At 36.1% G+C, this 15000-nt stretch overlaps 11 protein-coding genes and 3 non-coding genes across 14 annotated transcripts, besides 1 other annotated feature; 7 read left to right on the plus strand and 7 right to left on the minus strand. All coding sequences in view use genetic code 11, as the record gives it.

Annotated features, from left to right (window-relative positions):
• Positions 1-15000: part of a sequence feature (LSC) that runs on past both edges of the window.
• Positions 156-632, minus strand: ndhJ (NADH dehydrogenase subunit J). The gene has a single exon. The coding sequence runs from the start codon at positions 630-632 to the stop codon at positions 156-158; it is 477 nt and encodes a 158-aa protein (YP_635642.1).
• On the minus strand, positions 738-1592 carry ndhK (NADH dehydrogenase subunit K). Its single transcript has one exon. The coding sequence runs from the start codon at positions 1590-1592 to the stop codon at positions 738-740; it is 855 nt and encodes a 284-aa protein (YP_635643.1).
• On the minus strand, positions 1472-1834 carry ndhC (NADH dehydrogenase subunit 3). The gene has a single exon. The coding sequence runs from the start codon at positions 1832-1834 to the stop codon at positions 1472-1474; it is 363 nt and encodes a 120-aa protein (YP_635644.1).
• Positions 2696-2730, minus strand: trnV-UAC. Its single transcript has one exon. It is a non-coding gene; the product is annotated as a tRNA-Val (tRNA).
• trnV-UAC lies at positions 3302-3339 on the minus strand. The gene has a single exon. It is a non-coding gene; the product is annotated as a tRNA-Val (tRNA).
• trnM-CAU lies at positions 3529-3601 on the plus strand. The gene has a single exon. It is a non-coding gene; the product is annotated as a tRNA-Met (tRNA).
• On the minus strand, positions 3823-4224 carry atpE (ATP synthase CF1 epsilon subunit). The gene has a single exon. It carries the CDS (start codon positions 4222-4224, stop codon positions 3823-3825), a length of 402 nt encoding a protein of 133 aa, YP_635645.1.
• Positions 4221-5717, minus strand: atpB (ATP synthase CF1 beta subunit). The gene has a single exon. It carries the CDS (start codon positions 5715-5717, stop codon positions 4221-4223), a length of 1497 nt encoding a protein of 498 aa, YP_635646.1.
• rbcL (ribulose-1,5-bisphosphate carboxylase/oxygenase large subunit) lies at positions 6531-7964 on the plus strand. The gene has a single exon. The coding sequence runs from the start codon at positions 6531-6533 to the stop codon at positions 7962-7964; it is 1434 nt and encodes a 477-aa protein (YP_635647.1).
• On the plus strand, positions 8708-10231 carry accD (acetyl-CoA carboxylase carboxyltransferase beta subunit). Its single transcript has one exon. It carries the CDS (start codon positions 8708-8710, stop codon positions 10229-10231), a length of 1524 nt encoding a protein of 507 aa, YP_635648.1.
• Positions 10977-11087, plus strand: psaI (photosystem I subunit VIII). The gene has a single exon. It carries the CDS (start codon positions 10977-10979, stop codon positions 11085-11087), a length of 111 nt encoding a protein of 36 aa, YP_635649.1.
• ycf4 (photosystem I assembly protein Ycf4) lies at positions 11532-12086 on the plus strand. The gene has a single exon. It carries the CDS (start codon positions 11532-11534, stop codon positions 12084-12086), a length of 555 nt encoding a protein of 184 aa, YP_635650.1.
• On the plus strand, positions 12852-13541 carry cemA (envelope membrane protein). Its single transcript has one exon. The coding sequence runs from the start codon at positions 12852-12854 to the stop codon at positions 13539-13541; it is 690 nt and encodes a 229-aa protein (YP_635651.1).
• petA (cytochrome f) lies at positions 13761-14723 on the plus strand. The gene has a single exon. It carries the CDS (start codon positions 13761-13763, stop codon positions 14721-14723), a length of 963 nt encoding a protein of 320 aa, YP_635652.1.

Here is a 15000-nt window from a genome sequence, read left to right on the forward strand (position 1 = left end):
TATTGGTGTGACCCATCCGAAAGAAGTATCTTCCAAATAAATGTGAGAATTCCAATGAATCCCTAATTGTCTTTTGTTGTTAGGCTTAATCTATAACAAAACGTGCAATCCTTGAATATCTGAAATTGTCTAAGTGGAAATAGCTTTCTTATCATTCAATGAGCATCTTGTATTTCATAAAAATTGGGGGCAATATAATCCTTACGTAAGGGCCATCCTATCCAACTTTCAGGCATTAAGATACGTTTCAAGCGTGGATGATTATCGTAAGAGATTCCCAACATATCATATGATTCTCGTTCTTGAAAATCCACGCTTTTCCAAACCCAGAAAACAGACGGAATTCTAGGATTCCTCCTGGAGGCAAATACTTTTATGCATAGCTCTTCTGGTTGATCCACATCATCCTCTATTCTCGTAAGATGATACACACTAGCTAACAGCCCGCCAGGCGCTACATCATAGGCACATTGAGAGCGTAGATAGTTGTACCCATATACATAAAAAATGACAGCAATGGAATGCCAATCCTCGGGCTTTATTTGTAAAGTCTCTATTCCTTGGTAATCAAAGCCCAAAGATCTATGAATTAGCCCATGCTTGACTAGCCAAGCAGACAAACGACCCTGCATCTTTTTTATCTCTCCCGCATTTTTATTTGTATAAGTATTTCACATTTACGATGAAATTTATGAAAATTGACCCACCACTTCTTATTCTGGACAAAGGAATCCTGTCTAATTCACTAATTCGGCGGAAGATACTGAATTTTTGTATTTGAAAAAGATTTCCGTAGGGATCTCTGAAGTAGATGGTGGTTGATAAAGAACTCTTTGATCATAATTTCCCGTATGAATACTGCGTCGAACATGAAACTTGTGGTTGGTAGTAAAACACCGATTCGCTCGTTGAGACCTAATTCGATCTTCATAGAGTTCTCGAGATATTTTCTTACGAAGTTTTGTTATAGCATCTATAACCGCTTCCGGTTTAGGTGGACAACCTGGCAAATATACATCTACAGGAATTAGCTTATCGACTCCCCGAACAGTACTATAAGAATCGGTGCTGAACATCCCGCCTGTAATTGTACAGGCTCCCATAGCAATAACATATTTTGGTTCGGGCATTTGCTCATATAATCTCACTAAAGAGGGGGCCATTTTCATTGTTACTGTTCCGGCTGTTAAAATTAGATCCGATTGTCTAGGACTCGATCTTGGTACGAGTCCATAACGATCAAAGTCGAAGCGTGAGCCTATTAGTGAAGCAAATTCAATGAAGCAACAACTGGTACCATAGAGAAGCGGCCATAAACTAGAGAGTCTTGACCAATTTGAAAGATCATTTAATGTAGTTGAAATAACTGAATTTGGGGCTGTTCGATCAAGTAAAGGAAACTGAATGGAATTCATAACTGTCTCAATCTTATTTTTTCCGTTTTTCTTTTTATTGTCTGAATATTCAGGAGCTAAGACCATTCCAATGCCCCCTTTCGCCATGCATAAACTAAACCAATAATTAAGATAAGCACGAAAATGAAAGCTTCTATAAATACAGATACACCCAATACGTCGAAACTCATTGCCCATGGATAAAGAAAAACCGTTTCAACATCAAAAACAACAAAAACTAGAGCAAACATATAATAACGGATTCGAAATTGTAACCAAGCATCGCCCATTGGTTCTATACCCGACTCATAAGTAGAAAGTTTCTCCGGCCCTTTGCTAATCGGGGCTAACACTCCGGAAATGAAAAATGCCAAAATAGGAACAAGGATTGATATTATTAGAAATGCCCAAAAAAAATCATATTCGTAAAGCAGAAACATAAACGCACTCCTATGAACGTGGAAAATATACCGGATTCAATTGGTCGATTCGAATTGGAATTGTCAAGTCATCCATAACTATTTAGTCAAAACAAGAATTCATTTTGGTCGAACCGCCTAGTTTGCTTTGTTTATTGGTTTATTGTAGGGCATATCTCATTGCAAGATTCATCGACTGGAATCCGATTTTATTTCCATTATACTTATTTCCATTTTATTTAGTTAGTAGAACCTTCTAACTATATACTTCGACAAATTCTCCTGTTTCTCTTGTTTTTTTCTCTAAAGACGGGGAATTCGAAATTAATTACTTATCTTATTTCTTCTTTAATTAGAAATTCTTTAAAGATTTCTATTTATTTCTATAAATAGAATCAGGAGGTCTTTATTTTCATTTTTTTCTTAGTGATTTAGAATAGAACAAGTAATCAAATAGAAGAGAATGTATAGGAATTGCCATCTCAAGATTTAGAAGATCTTGTGTTGGTATATTCCTTTTATTATTATTTAATTATTATTTATTATTTCATTATTATTTAATAATAGTATTAGGATTCGAATCCAGGTGGAGGGGTTTTTCTTGGTTGAATACAGAAAAAGAAGACTACCTTTTTTTGTTGTGCTTCGCTAGGTCGAGGTAAGTAAGGTATACGAAGGAAAAGCCTATTTGACAATGAAAGTGACCAAAGATATTCATTTTTCAAAAAACTTTAGCTTGTACACAAATACAGCAGGCCTTTCCTATTAAACGATTGCCGTGAGTAAACTTATAGGAATAATTGGATTTCATTTAGTTACAAGCAAGAAATAATAATGAAGAAATGCAAATTATACAATTTTTTTTTGCATTTTTCATTTTTATAGGGCTATACGGACTCGAACCGTAGACCTTCTCGGTAAAACAGATCAAACTTATTATTATTAAAATGATCTGAACTGTTTCAAAGACCCAACATGCATTTTTTTTTTGCATTGGGCTCCTTCATTAACTGATCTAAATATCAGTTAGTCTGCCATTTTTTTTCTTGACAGAAAAAAAGATAAGGAAATGGCTCCATGTGCTCTGATTCATTATTTGGGAGCATTACCAAAGTGTTTCAAAGGTGGGATTATCTTGACGTAGGTCTGTCTCTGGCCTAGATCAACCTAAGTTAAATGAAGTCTCTATCGTTCTGCTTAAAAATCAAATATGAAACTTCATACACCTTAAAGTTCATATGACGAAAAGAGATTTTTTTGAGGTCCTTATACTCATTATGCCTAGCATTGAATAGACTGGGTATTCACCTTATCAAGATCTCAAATCAATGATGGGGTCTGTTTGGCACCTCCTAAATGGGTGTCCAAATTGGACCGAACCTTTGTCAGGCTATGGTTCCCTCAAAGTTATGGAGTAAGACATCGATTTCTCAACAAGATCAATTTTTCTGATTGTATGATGAACTCCCTTGAAAAACATTGGCGCGCGTGTAAACGAGTTGCTCTACCAACTGAGCTATAGCCCTTAGTGCTTGTGATACATATTTTATCATGTAGGTAAATTCTTGTCAAGAGAAATATTCCATGATCCAACATCAAGAATCTTTGATCTCTTTGAGTGGTATTCCTTAGATTAGTATTGCTTATAAGTAATATGATATTTATAATCCATCGACAGGATGGGTTTCATTTGGTTCTCTTTGGGATGATAAATGACCTACTTAACTCAGTGGTTAGAGTACTGCTTTCATACGGCGGGAGTCATTGGTTCAAATCCAATAGTAGGTAAAACTTATTAGATACCAGAGTCAATGGTATCTAATAAGGTTTACAACCCACCTTTAGTGATATTTATTTTTTGATTTTGTATCTTTTCTATTTCATTTTTTAATTTGAATTTTTGCATCAGAATTGGATTCTGTTTGATTGTATTTGATTGTATTCACCCGACAGAATCTAAATAGGATTAGAAAGAGAACTTCTTTTTATTATTCGAACGTACCAACTAGTTATGAAATCGGATTGCTAGCCTCCACCCGTGTTCTAGCTCGTCGGAGAGCTAGATTTGCCTCAATTTTTTGTCTCCTTCCTTCAGCCTTTTTCACATTAGCTTCCGCTATTTCAAGAGTTTGCTGAGCTTCTTGTGGATTAATGTCACTACCCTTCTCCGCATCATTTACTAAAACAGTGATCTCATTATTTCCTATTCTAGCAAAACCACCCATCAGAGCCATCGTTAACCATTGGTCGTTAAGGCGTATTCTCAAAATCCCTATATCTACAGCTGTGGCAATAGGGGCGTGATTTGGTAATATGCCAATTTGACCACTATTAGTAGATAAAACAATTTCTTCCACTTCTGAATCCCAAACAATTCGATTAGGGGTCAGTACACTAAGATTTAAGGTCATTTCTTCAAATTGCTCTCCATTTCTAAGTTCATAGCCTTCGCGGTAGCTTCATCGATAGTACCTACCAAATAAAAGGCCTGTTCAGGAAGACCATCTAATTCTCCGGAAAGGATCAATTGAAATCCTCGAATTGTTTCTGCTAGACCAACATATTTCCCTGGAGAACCGGTAAATACTTCTGCTACGAAAAAGGGTTGTGATAAGAAACGCTCAATTTTTCGCGCTCTTGCTACGAGTAAACGATCCTCTTCGGATAATTCGTCCAATCCAAGGATAGCTATAATGTCCTGAAGTTCTTTGTAACGTTGTAAAGTTTGCTTAACTCTTTGGGCGGTTTCGTAATGTTCCTCACCAACGATCCGAGGTTGAAGCATGGTTGACGTTGAATCTAAAGGATCTACTGCTGGATAAATACCTTTGGCAGCCAATCCTCTTGATAGTACGGTAGTAGCATCTAAATGTGCAAATGTCGTAGCAGGAGCAGGGTCGGTCAAATCGTCTGCGGGTACATAAACTGCTTGAATAGAGGTTATGGACCCGTCTTTGGTAGAAGTAATTCTTTCTTGTAAAGAACCCATTTCGGTACTTAGGGTCGGTTGATAACCCACAGCGGAAGGCATTCTACCCAATAAGGCCGATACTTCGGATCCTGCTTGGACGAAACGGAAGATATTGTCAATAAATAGAAGTACGTCTTGCTCATTAACATCTCGGAAATATTCCGCCATAGTTAGGGCAGTCAAACCAACTCTCATACGAGCTCCCGGCGGTTCATTCATCTGACCGTAAACTAGGGCCACTTTTGATTCTGCAATATTTTCTTTATTAATCACTCCAGATTCTTTCATTTCCATGTAAAGATCATTTCCTTCCCGAGTACGTTCACCCACTCCGCCAAATACGGATACGCCCCCGTGAGCTTTAGCAATATTGTTAATCAATTCCATAATGAGTACTGTTTTACCCACTCCAGCTCCCCCGAATAGTCCGATTTTTCCTCCACGGCGATAGGGGGCTAAAAGATCTACTACTTTAATTCCTGTTTCAAAAATAGATAATTTTGTATCCAACTGTATAAAGGCGGGCGCAGATCTATGAATAGGAGACGTTGTACTAGTATCTACAGGCCCTAAATTATCAACAGGCTCTCCGAGCACGTTAAAAATTCGTCCCAGAGTCGCTCCCCCGACTGGAACACGTATAGGAGCTCCTGTGTCAATCACTGCCATTCCTCTCGTTAGACCGTCTGTAGCACTCATAGCTACAGCCCTAACTCGATTATTTCCTAATAATTGCTGTACCTCACAAGCCACATTAATTGGTTGACCAACACTATCTCGACCTTGAACTACCAGAGCGTTATAAATATTTGGCATCTTGCCCGGGGGAAAGGCTACATCTAGTACCGGACCGATGATTTGGACGACACGCCCCGGGTTTTTTTTTTCAAGCGTGGAAACCCCAGAACCAGAAGTAGTAGGATTGATTCTCATAATAATAAAATAAATATGTCGAAATGTTTTTTCAAAAATTATCGAATTCAAAATAAATGTCCGCTAGCACGTCGATCGGTTAATTCAAAAAAATCGGAATTAGCACTCGATTTCGTTGGCACCATGCAATTGAACCAATCCAATTGTTTACTTATTCAATGAGACTGAGTTAATTTGGAAGCTCACCCAACCTATTTTCATTTAAAAATCTCAAGTGGATGAATCAGAATCTTGAGAAATTCTTTCATTTGTCTATCATTATAGACAAGCCCATCCATATTATCGATTCTATGGAATTCGAACCTGAACTTTATTTTCTATTTCTATTACGATTCATTATTTGTATCTAATGGGCTCCTCTTCTTATTTATTTTTTATTTAAATTTCAGCATATCGATTTATGCCTAGCCTATTCTTTTCTTTGCGTTTTTCTTTCTTTTTTATACCTTTCATAGATTCATAGAGGAATTCCATATATTTTCACATCTAGGATTTACATATACAACATATACCACTGTCAAGGGGGAAGTTCTTATTATTTAGGTTAGCTAGGTATTTCCATTTCAAAAAAAAAAAAGGTAAAAAATCAAAATTGGGTTGCGCTATATATATGAAAGAGTATACAATAATGATGTATTTGGCAAATCAAATACCATGGTCTAATAATCAACCATTCTGATTAATTGATAATATTAGTATTAGTTGGAAATTTTGTGAAAGATTCCTGTGAAAAGTTTCATTAACGCGGAATTCATGTCGAGTAGACCTTGCTGTTGTGAGAATTCTTAATTCATGAGTTGTAGGGAGGGATTTATGTCACCACAAACAGAGACTAAAGCAAGTGTTGGATTCAAAGCTGGTGTTAAAGAGTACAAATTGACTTATTATACTCCTGAGTACCAAACCAAGGATACTGATATATTGGCAGCATTCCGAGTAACTCCTCAACCTGGAGTTCCACCTGAAGAAGCAGGGGCCGCGGTAGCTGCCGAATCTTCTACTGGTACATGGACAACTGTATGGACCGATGGACTTACCAGTCTTGATCGTTACAAAGGGCGATGCTACCGCATCGAGCGTGTTGTTGGAGAAAAAGATCAATATATTGCTTATGTAGCTTACCCTTTAGACCTTTTTGAAGAAGGTTCCGTTACCAATATGCTTACTTCCATTGTAGGTAACGTATTTGGGTTCAAAGCCCTGCGCGCTCTACGTCTGGAAGATCTGCGAATCCCTGTTGCTTATGTTAAAACTTTCCAAGGCCCGCCTCATGGGATCCAAGTTGAAAGAGATAAATTGAACAAGTATGGTCGTCCCCTGTTGGGATGTACTATTAAACCTAAATTGGGGTTATCTGCAAAAAACTACGGTAGAGCTGTTTATGAATGTCTTCGCGGTGGACTTGATTTTACCAAAGATGATGAGAACGTGAACTCACAACCATTTATGCGTTGGAGAGATCGTTTCTTATTTTGTGCCGAAGCACTTTTTAAAGCACAGGCTGAAACAGGTGAAATCAAAGGGCATTACTTGAATGCTACTGCAGGTACATGCGAAGAAATGATGAAAAGAGCTGTATTTGCTAGAGAATTGGGCACTCCGATCGTAATGCATGACTACTTAACGGGGGGATTCACCGCAAATACTACCTTGGCTCATTATTGCCGAGATAATGGTCTACTTCTTCACATCCACCGTGCAATGCATGCGGTTATTGATAGACAGAAGAATCATGGTATGCACTTCCGGGTATTAGCAAAAGCGTTACGTATGTCTGGTGGAGATCATATTCACTCTGGTACCGTAGTAGGTAAACTTGAAGGTGAAAGAGACATAACTTTGGGCTTTGTTGATTTACTGCGTGATGATTTTATTGAACAAGATAGAAGTCGCGGTATTTATTTCACTCAAGATTGGGTCTCTTTACCAGGTGTTCTACCTGTGGCTTCAGGAGGTATTCACGTTTGGCATATGCCTGCTCTGACCGAGATCTTTGGGGATGATTCCGTACTACAGTTCGGTGGAGGAACTTTAGGACATCCTTGGGGTAATGCGCCAGGTGCCGTAGCTAATCGAGTAGCTCTAGAAGCATGTGTAAAAGCTCGTAATGAAGGACGTGATCTTGCTCGGGAAGGTAATGAGATTATTCGCGAGGCTGCCAAATGGAGCCCGGAACTAGCTGCTGCTTGTGAGGTATGGAAAGAGATCGTATTTAATTTTGCAGCAATGGACGTTTTGGATAAGTAAAAACAGTAGACATTAGCAGATAAATTAGCAGGAAATAAAGAAGGATAAGGAGAAAGAACTCAAGTAATTATCCTTCGTTCTCTTAATTGAATTACATTACAATTAAACTCGGCCCAATCTTTTACTAAAAGGATTGAGCCGAATACAACTAAGATTCTATTGCATATATTTTGATCAAGATTTGAAATACAAAATCTAGAAAACTAAATCAAAATCTAAGACTCAAATCTTTCTATTGTTGTCTTGGATCCACAATTAATCCTACGGATCCTTAGGATTGGTATATTCTTTTCTATCCTGTAGTTTGTAGTTTCCCTGAATCAAGCCAAGTATTACAACTCTTTCTACCCATCCTGTATATTGTCCCCTTTGTTCCGTGTTGAAATAGAACCTTAATTTATTACTTATTATTAGATTTTAGATTGTTAGATTAGTTAGTGATTAGATATTAGTATTAGACGAGATTTTACGAATTTTTTTTTATTTCTTTATAGGAGAGGACAAATCTCTTTTTTTCGATGCGAATTTGACACGACATAGGAGAAGCCGCCCTTTATCAAAAATTCTATTATTTTTAATAATAAAAGGGGGTTCCAACATATTAATATATAGTGAAGTGTTCCCCCAGATTCAGAACTTTTTTTGAATACTCACAATCCGTATTAGTTAATAATCCTAGTGATTGGATTTCTATGCTTAGTCTGATAGGAAATAAGATATTCAAATAAATAATTTTATAGCGAATGACTATTCATCTATTGTATTTTCATGCAAATAGGGGGCAAGAAAACTCTATGGAAAGATGGTGGTTTAATTCGATGTTGTTTAAGAAGGAGTTCGAACGCAGGTGTGGGCTAAATAAATCAATGGGCAGTCTTGGTCCTATTGAAAATACCAGTGAAGATCCAAATCTAAAAATGAAAAACATTCATAGTTGCAGTAATGTTGATTATTTATTCGGCGTTAAAGACATTTGGAATTTCATCTCTGATGACACTTTTTTAGTTAGTGATAGGAATGGAGACAGTTATTCCATCTATTTTGATATTGAAAATCAGATTTTTGAGGTTGACAACGATCATTCTTTTCTGAGTGAACTAGAAAGTTCTTTTTCTAGTTATCGAAACTCGAGTTATCTGAATAATGGATTTAGGGGCGAAGATCCCTACTATAATTCTTACATGTCTTACATGTATGATACTCAATATAGTTGGAATAATCACATTAATAGTTGCATTGATAATTATCTTCAGTCTCAAATCTGTATAGATACTTCCATTATAAGTGGTAGTGAGAGTTACGGTGACAGTTACATTTATAGGGCCATTTGTAGTGGTGAAAGTCTAAATAGTAGTGAAAACGAGGGTTCCAGTAGACGAACTCGCACAAAGGGCAGTGATTTAACTATAAGAGAAAGTTCTAATGATCTCGAGGTAACTCAAAAATACAAGCATTTGTGGGTTCAATGCGAAAATTGTTATGGATTAAATTATAAGAAATTTTTGAAATCAAAAATGAATATTTGTGAACAATGTGGATATCATTTGAAAATGAGTAGTTCGGATAGAATTGAACTTTTGATCGATCCGGGTACTTGGGATCCTATGGATGAAGACATGGTCTCGCTGGATCCCATTGAATTTCATTCGGAGGAGGAGCCTTATAAAGATCGTATTGATTCTTATCAAAGAAAGACAGGATTAACCGAGGCTGTTCAAACAGGCATAGGCCAACTAAACGGCATTCCCGTAGCAATTGGGGTTATGGATTTTCAGTTTATGGGGGGTAGTATGGGATCCGTAGTCGGAGAGAAAATCACCCGTTTGATTGAACACGCTGCCAATCAAAATTTACCTCTTATTATAGTGTGTGCTTCTGGGGGGGCGCGCATGCAGGAAGGAAGTTTGAGCTTGATGCAAATGGCTAAAATATCGTCTGCTTTATATGATTATCAATTAAATAAAAAATTATTTTATGTATCAATCCTTACATCTCCGACAACTGGTGGAGTGACAGCTAGTTTTGGTATGTTGGGGGATATCATTATTGCCGAACCCAATGCCTACATTGCATTTGCAGGTAAAAGAGTAATTGAACAAACATTGAATAAAACAGTACCCGAAGGTTCACAAGCAGCTGAATACTTATTCCAGAAGGGTTTATTCGACCTAATTGTACCACGTAATCTTTTAAAAAGCGTTCTGAGTGAGTTATTTAAGCTCCACGCCTTTTTTCCTTTGAATCAAAAGTCAAGCAAAATCAAGTAGAGCACTAAGTTCAATTATTTTTTTTGTGTTTGTAGCAAAAAGTAGTTAGTTTATCGGAATCAAAGTAAATAAGATAATAATGGCCTTTTCTTTGGTGATAGAAGATCGAATTGTAGAAAGAATCAAAACGAAAGTTGAGGATAACTCTTTTTTTGACCTATATTCCTGATTACGAATCAAGAAACCTTTATCACCAAGAGTGAGTTCTTCCGTTCGTGAAATTAGTAAAATAAAACGAATTTGGTCTTGTCTTAGGTATATAATTTGAAATTTCAATATAGATAATAGAGTTTTGTATCTTTCTCTATCTACCGAAAAACCATTTTAGCTAAAAATCCATGTTGGGTCGGATTCGAACGAATCCTTCGATAATCGGTAAAAAACTCTTTATCTATTTTTAGAAAATTAGAAGACAAGAACAAAAGACAAAGAAATGAAGAAAAATAATAAAGTTTATTATCATTATCATACATATCTTTCTCATGGAGGAGATGAATAAGTCCATTTATTTAGTTCTACAGTTCTACATTCTTTGCACTTATTCTTATTATACGTACTCAGTTAGATTTAGATATATCGATACTTCGATCTATACTAAGAATTTTAAATTCTTCAAATTCTATTAATAATAAATATTATCTAATTAGAATTCAAATTCTTAATTTAATTATAATTATTACAAGATATCTTTATTTATATAATAACATAATAACAGATACAAATAGTAAATCGAGGTACCCCTTCTATGACAAATTTGAACCTTCCATCTATTTTTGTGCCGTTAGTAGGCCTAGTCTTTCCGGCAATTGCAATGGCTTCTTTATTTCTTCATGTTCAAAAAAACAAGATTGTTTAGATCCGCTGGGACCCAATCTCATCCATTTTTTTTTTGAAAACGTGGACTTGTATCATAACACGGATATCTATTTATTGGAATATAGTATAACATGTGATTTCCACCGAACATAAAGGAAAAAACTCTTATGCCCGCAGAAACATGATATATGGATATATCAATTCTAGCAATTTTCAAATAGATCAGGATCTCTGGATGGCTGAAATGTAGTCGGTGAATCTATATGTATATCGATATGTATAGTGGGATCGTATTAAATAAAGAGTATGTTATTATTTTAGATTTAACCAATTTGATGAATTACTCCTAAAGGTTGACATCAAACTAGTGCTAGTTCACCTCAAACTAGTGCTAGTTGATGAGAGTTACTTCGGAAACAAAAAAGTAAAGTCAAATTTCTCTGGGGTATTATCTCAATTCCAATAAAATGCAATCGAGTAAAGTATGACTTGGCGATCAGACGATATATGGATAGAACTTATAACGGGGTCTCGAAAAATAAGTAATTTCTGCTGGGCCTTGATCCTTTTTTTAGGTTCATTAGGCTTCTTATTAGTTGGAACTTCCAGTTATCTTGGTAGAAATTTGCTATCTTTTTTTCCGCCTCAGCAAATCATTTTTTTTCCACAAGGAATCGTGATGTCTTTCTACGGAATTGCGGGTCTCTTTATTAGCTCTTATTTGTGGTGCACAATTTCCTGGAATGTAGGTAGTGGTTATGATCGATTCGATAGAAAGGAAGGAATAGTCTGTATTTTTCGTTGGGGATTTCCGGGAAAAAATCGTCGCATATTCCTCCGATTCCTTATAAAAGATATTCAGTCCGTTAGAATAGAAGTTAAAGAGGGTATTTATGCTCGTCGTGTTCTTTATATGGACATCCGAGGCCAGGGGTCCATTCCCTTGACCCGTACTGATGAGAATTTGACTCCACGAGAAATTGAACAAAAGGCTGCTGAATTAGCCTATTTCTTGCGTGTACCAATTGAAGTATTTTGATAAATTGAGAATCAGAACGTTCATTCAATTAAAGAAAACGTATATGAAAGAACCATAAAACGAAACTCTTTTTATGGTCTTTATGCGTTTTATGGTCTTTATGCGCACGCAATTCAATAACAAATAACAAATCGAAATAATAGATTCATCTCAGACGGCAAACCATTTCGAAAGCAAGAATTTTTTTTAGTTCAATATTTGTTGGAATTGACACTTTAGATCCAGATAGATCGTATCTTGTAAATTTGAAATTCTTTCTTTTGTATTCTTTAATGACCAACAATTGGATTTCTTAATTAAATTGGATTTCTTAATTAAATACTGAGAACTAGCCAATTTATCCTTTGCCAGTCATTTTTTTTTGATCATCCTAATATCTTTCCCTCAATTATTCTATTCCTGACTATGGGTAATCAGTGAAATTTTTTCGAAATATTGGATATTTTGATAGCAAAGGAGTTCTTTCGTCTCAAAATCTGAATAATATTCATTACTTAAAGTGGTTCTTTCGATCATTCATCGAAAGGATACACTTTATTTTTAATTTGACCAATTGAGATATCAGGAAACAATATTCTAAATTTCTTCATTCGAAGTGAATTCTTAGCCTATTTCTGTATTCTTTCTAGATTCAAAGACTAACCACAAAATCACAAAGAAAATAGATTCATAAGTTCGATACCTTGTATAAAACTCATGTGTGTAAGAAATATTCGATCGCATAGAGTGTACGAATGGGTTGATTAACAATTTACAGACGAAAAAATGGCAAAAAAGAAAGCATTCACTCCTCTTTTCTATCTTGCATCTATAGTATTTTTGCCCTGGTGGATTTCTTTCTCAGTTAATAAATGTCTGGAATCTTGGGTTACTAATTGGTGGAATACTGGGCAATCCCAAATTGTCTTGAATAATATTCAAGAAAAGAGTCTTCTAGAAAAATTCAGAGAATTAGAGGAACTCCTCTTCTTGGACGAAATGATCAAGGAATACTCGGAAACACATCTCGAAGAGTTTGGGATAGGAATCCATAAAGAAACGATCCAATTAATCACGATACAAAATGAGAATCGTATGGATACGATTTTGCACTTCTCAACAAATATCATCTGGTTTGGTATTCTAAGCGGGTATTCAATTTTGGGTAAGGAAAAACTTGTTATTCTTAACTCTTGGGCTCAGGAATTCCTATATAACTTAAGTGACACAGCAAAAGCTTTGTGTCTTCTTCTAGTAACTGAGTTTTTTCTCGGATATCATTCACCCCCAGGTTGGGAATTCGCTATACGCTCTATCTATAACGAGGTTGGAGTTGTTGCGAATGAGCAAACTATAACTATTCTTGTTTGCATCCTTCCAGTAATTTTTGATACATGTTTTAAATATTGGCTTTTCCGTTATTTAACTAGTCTGTCTCCGTCAATTTTACTGATTTATGATTCAATAACTGAATGATAAAGGATCCATTGATATTAATCTAATCCAATTAGAATGCTTGGTACTTTGTAGTTGTACATAAGCAAAGTATTGAAAATCATATTTACTCTTCCTATTTCTAACCATCGGGAAGATTCATCCTAGATTATTCCAGCAAATAGCAGAATCGTGGCTAGGGAACTATACTAGCGACCTACCCAATTTATTGTAGAAATTTTCGCGATCAATGATTGGACCATGCAAACTAGAAATGCTTTTTCTTGGCTAAAGAAACAGATTACTCGATCTATTTCCGTATCGCTCATGATATATATCTTAACTCGGACGTCCATTTCAAGTGCATATCCCATTTTTGCACAGCAGGGTTATGAAAATCCACGAGAAGCGACTGGGCGTATTGTATGTGCCAATTGCCATTTAGCTAATAAGCCCGTGGAAATTGAGGTTCCACAAGCGGTACTTCCTGATACTGTATTTGAAGCAGTTGTTCGAATTCCTTATGATATGCAACTGAAACAGGTTCTTGCTAATGGTAAAAAAGGGGGGTTGAACGTCGGGGCTGTTCTTATTTTACCGGAGGGGTTTGAATTAGCCCCTCCCGATCGTATTTCTCCTGAGATGAAAGAAAAGATTGGCAATTTGTCTTTTCAGAGCTATCGCCCCAATAAAACAAATATTCTTGTGGTAGGCCCTGTCCCTGGTAAAAAATATAGTGAAATAACCTTCCCTATTCTTTCCCCGGACCCTGCTACTAAGAAGGATGTTCACTTCTTAAAATATCCTATATACGTAGGCGGGAACAGGGGAAGGGGTCAGATTTATCCCGACGGCAACAAGAGTAACAATACAGTTTATAATGCTACAGCAGCAGGTATAGTAAGCAAAATCATACGAAAAGAAAAAGGGGGGTATGAGATAACCATAACGGATGCGTCAGAGGGACGTCAAGTGGTTGATATTATCCCTCCCGGACCAGAACTTCTTGTTTCCGAGGGCGAATCTATCAAATTTGATCAACCATTAACGAGTAATCCTAATGTAGGCGGATTTGGTCAGGGAGATGCAGAAATAGTACTTCAAGATCCATTACGTGTCCAAGGACTTTTGTTCTTCTTGGCATCTGTTATTTTGGCACAAATCTTTTTGGTTCTTAAAAAGAAACAGTTCGAGAAGGTTCAATTGGCCGAAATGAATTTCTAGATTCGCAGATTTATCGATATCAAGTACGTAAAAAGAACCAAATTCTTGTTGGCGATTATTTATGATCAAAAAAATGAAATTATGAAAACTCCTTTGTCTTATTTATACTCTTCTTCAAAATCTACATACTATGTGGTACAAGGGATTCCCAGCATCTCGTAGAAAAAGAGTATGTAATGTAGATTTTGAAGAAGAGTATTTGGCTTTCATTTATTTTGATTTAGTTTTTTTTAATTGGAGTAGTGTAACTATGTTACTATTGCCAGATTTCACTGCC

The sequence above is a fragment of the chloroplast genome of Solanum tuberosum (genome assembly GCF_000226075.1).
Source record: "Solanum tuberosum chloroplast, complete genome".
Taxonomy (NCBI): Eukaryota; Viridiplantae; Streptophyta; class Magnoliopsida; order Solanales; family Solanaceae; genus Solanum; species Solanum tuberosum.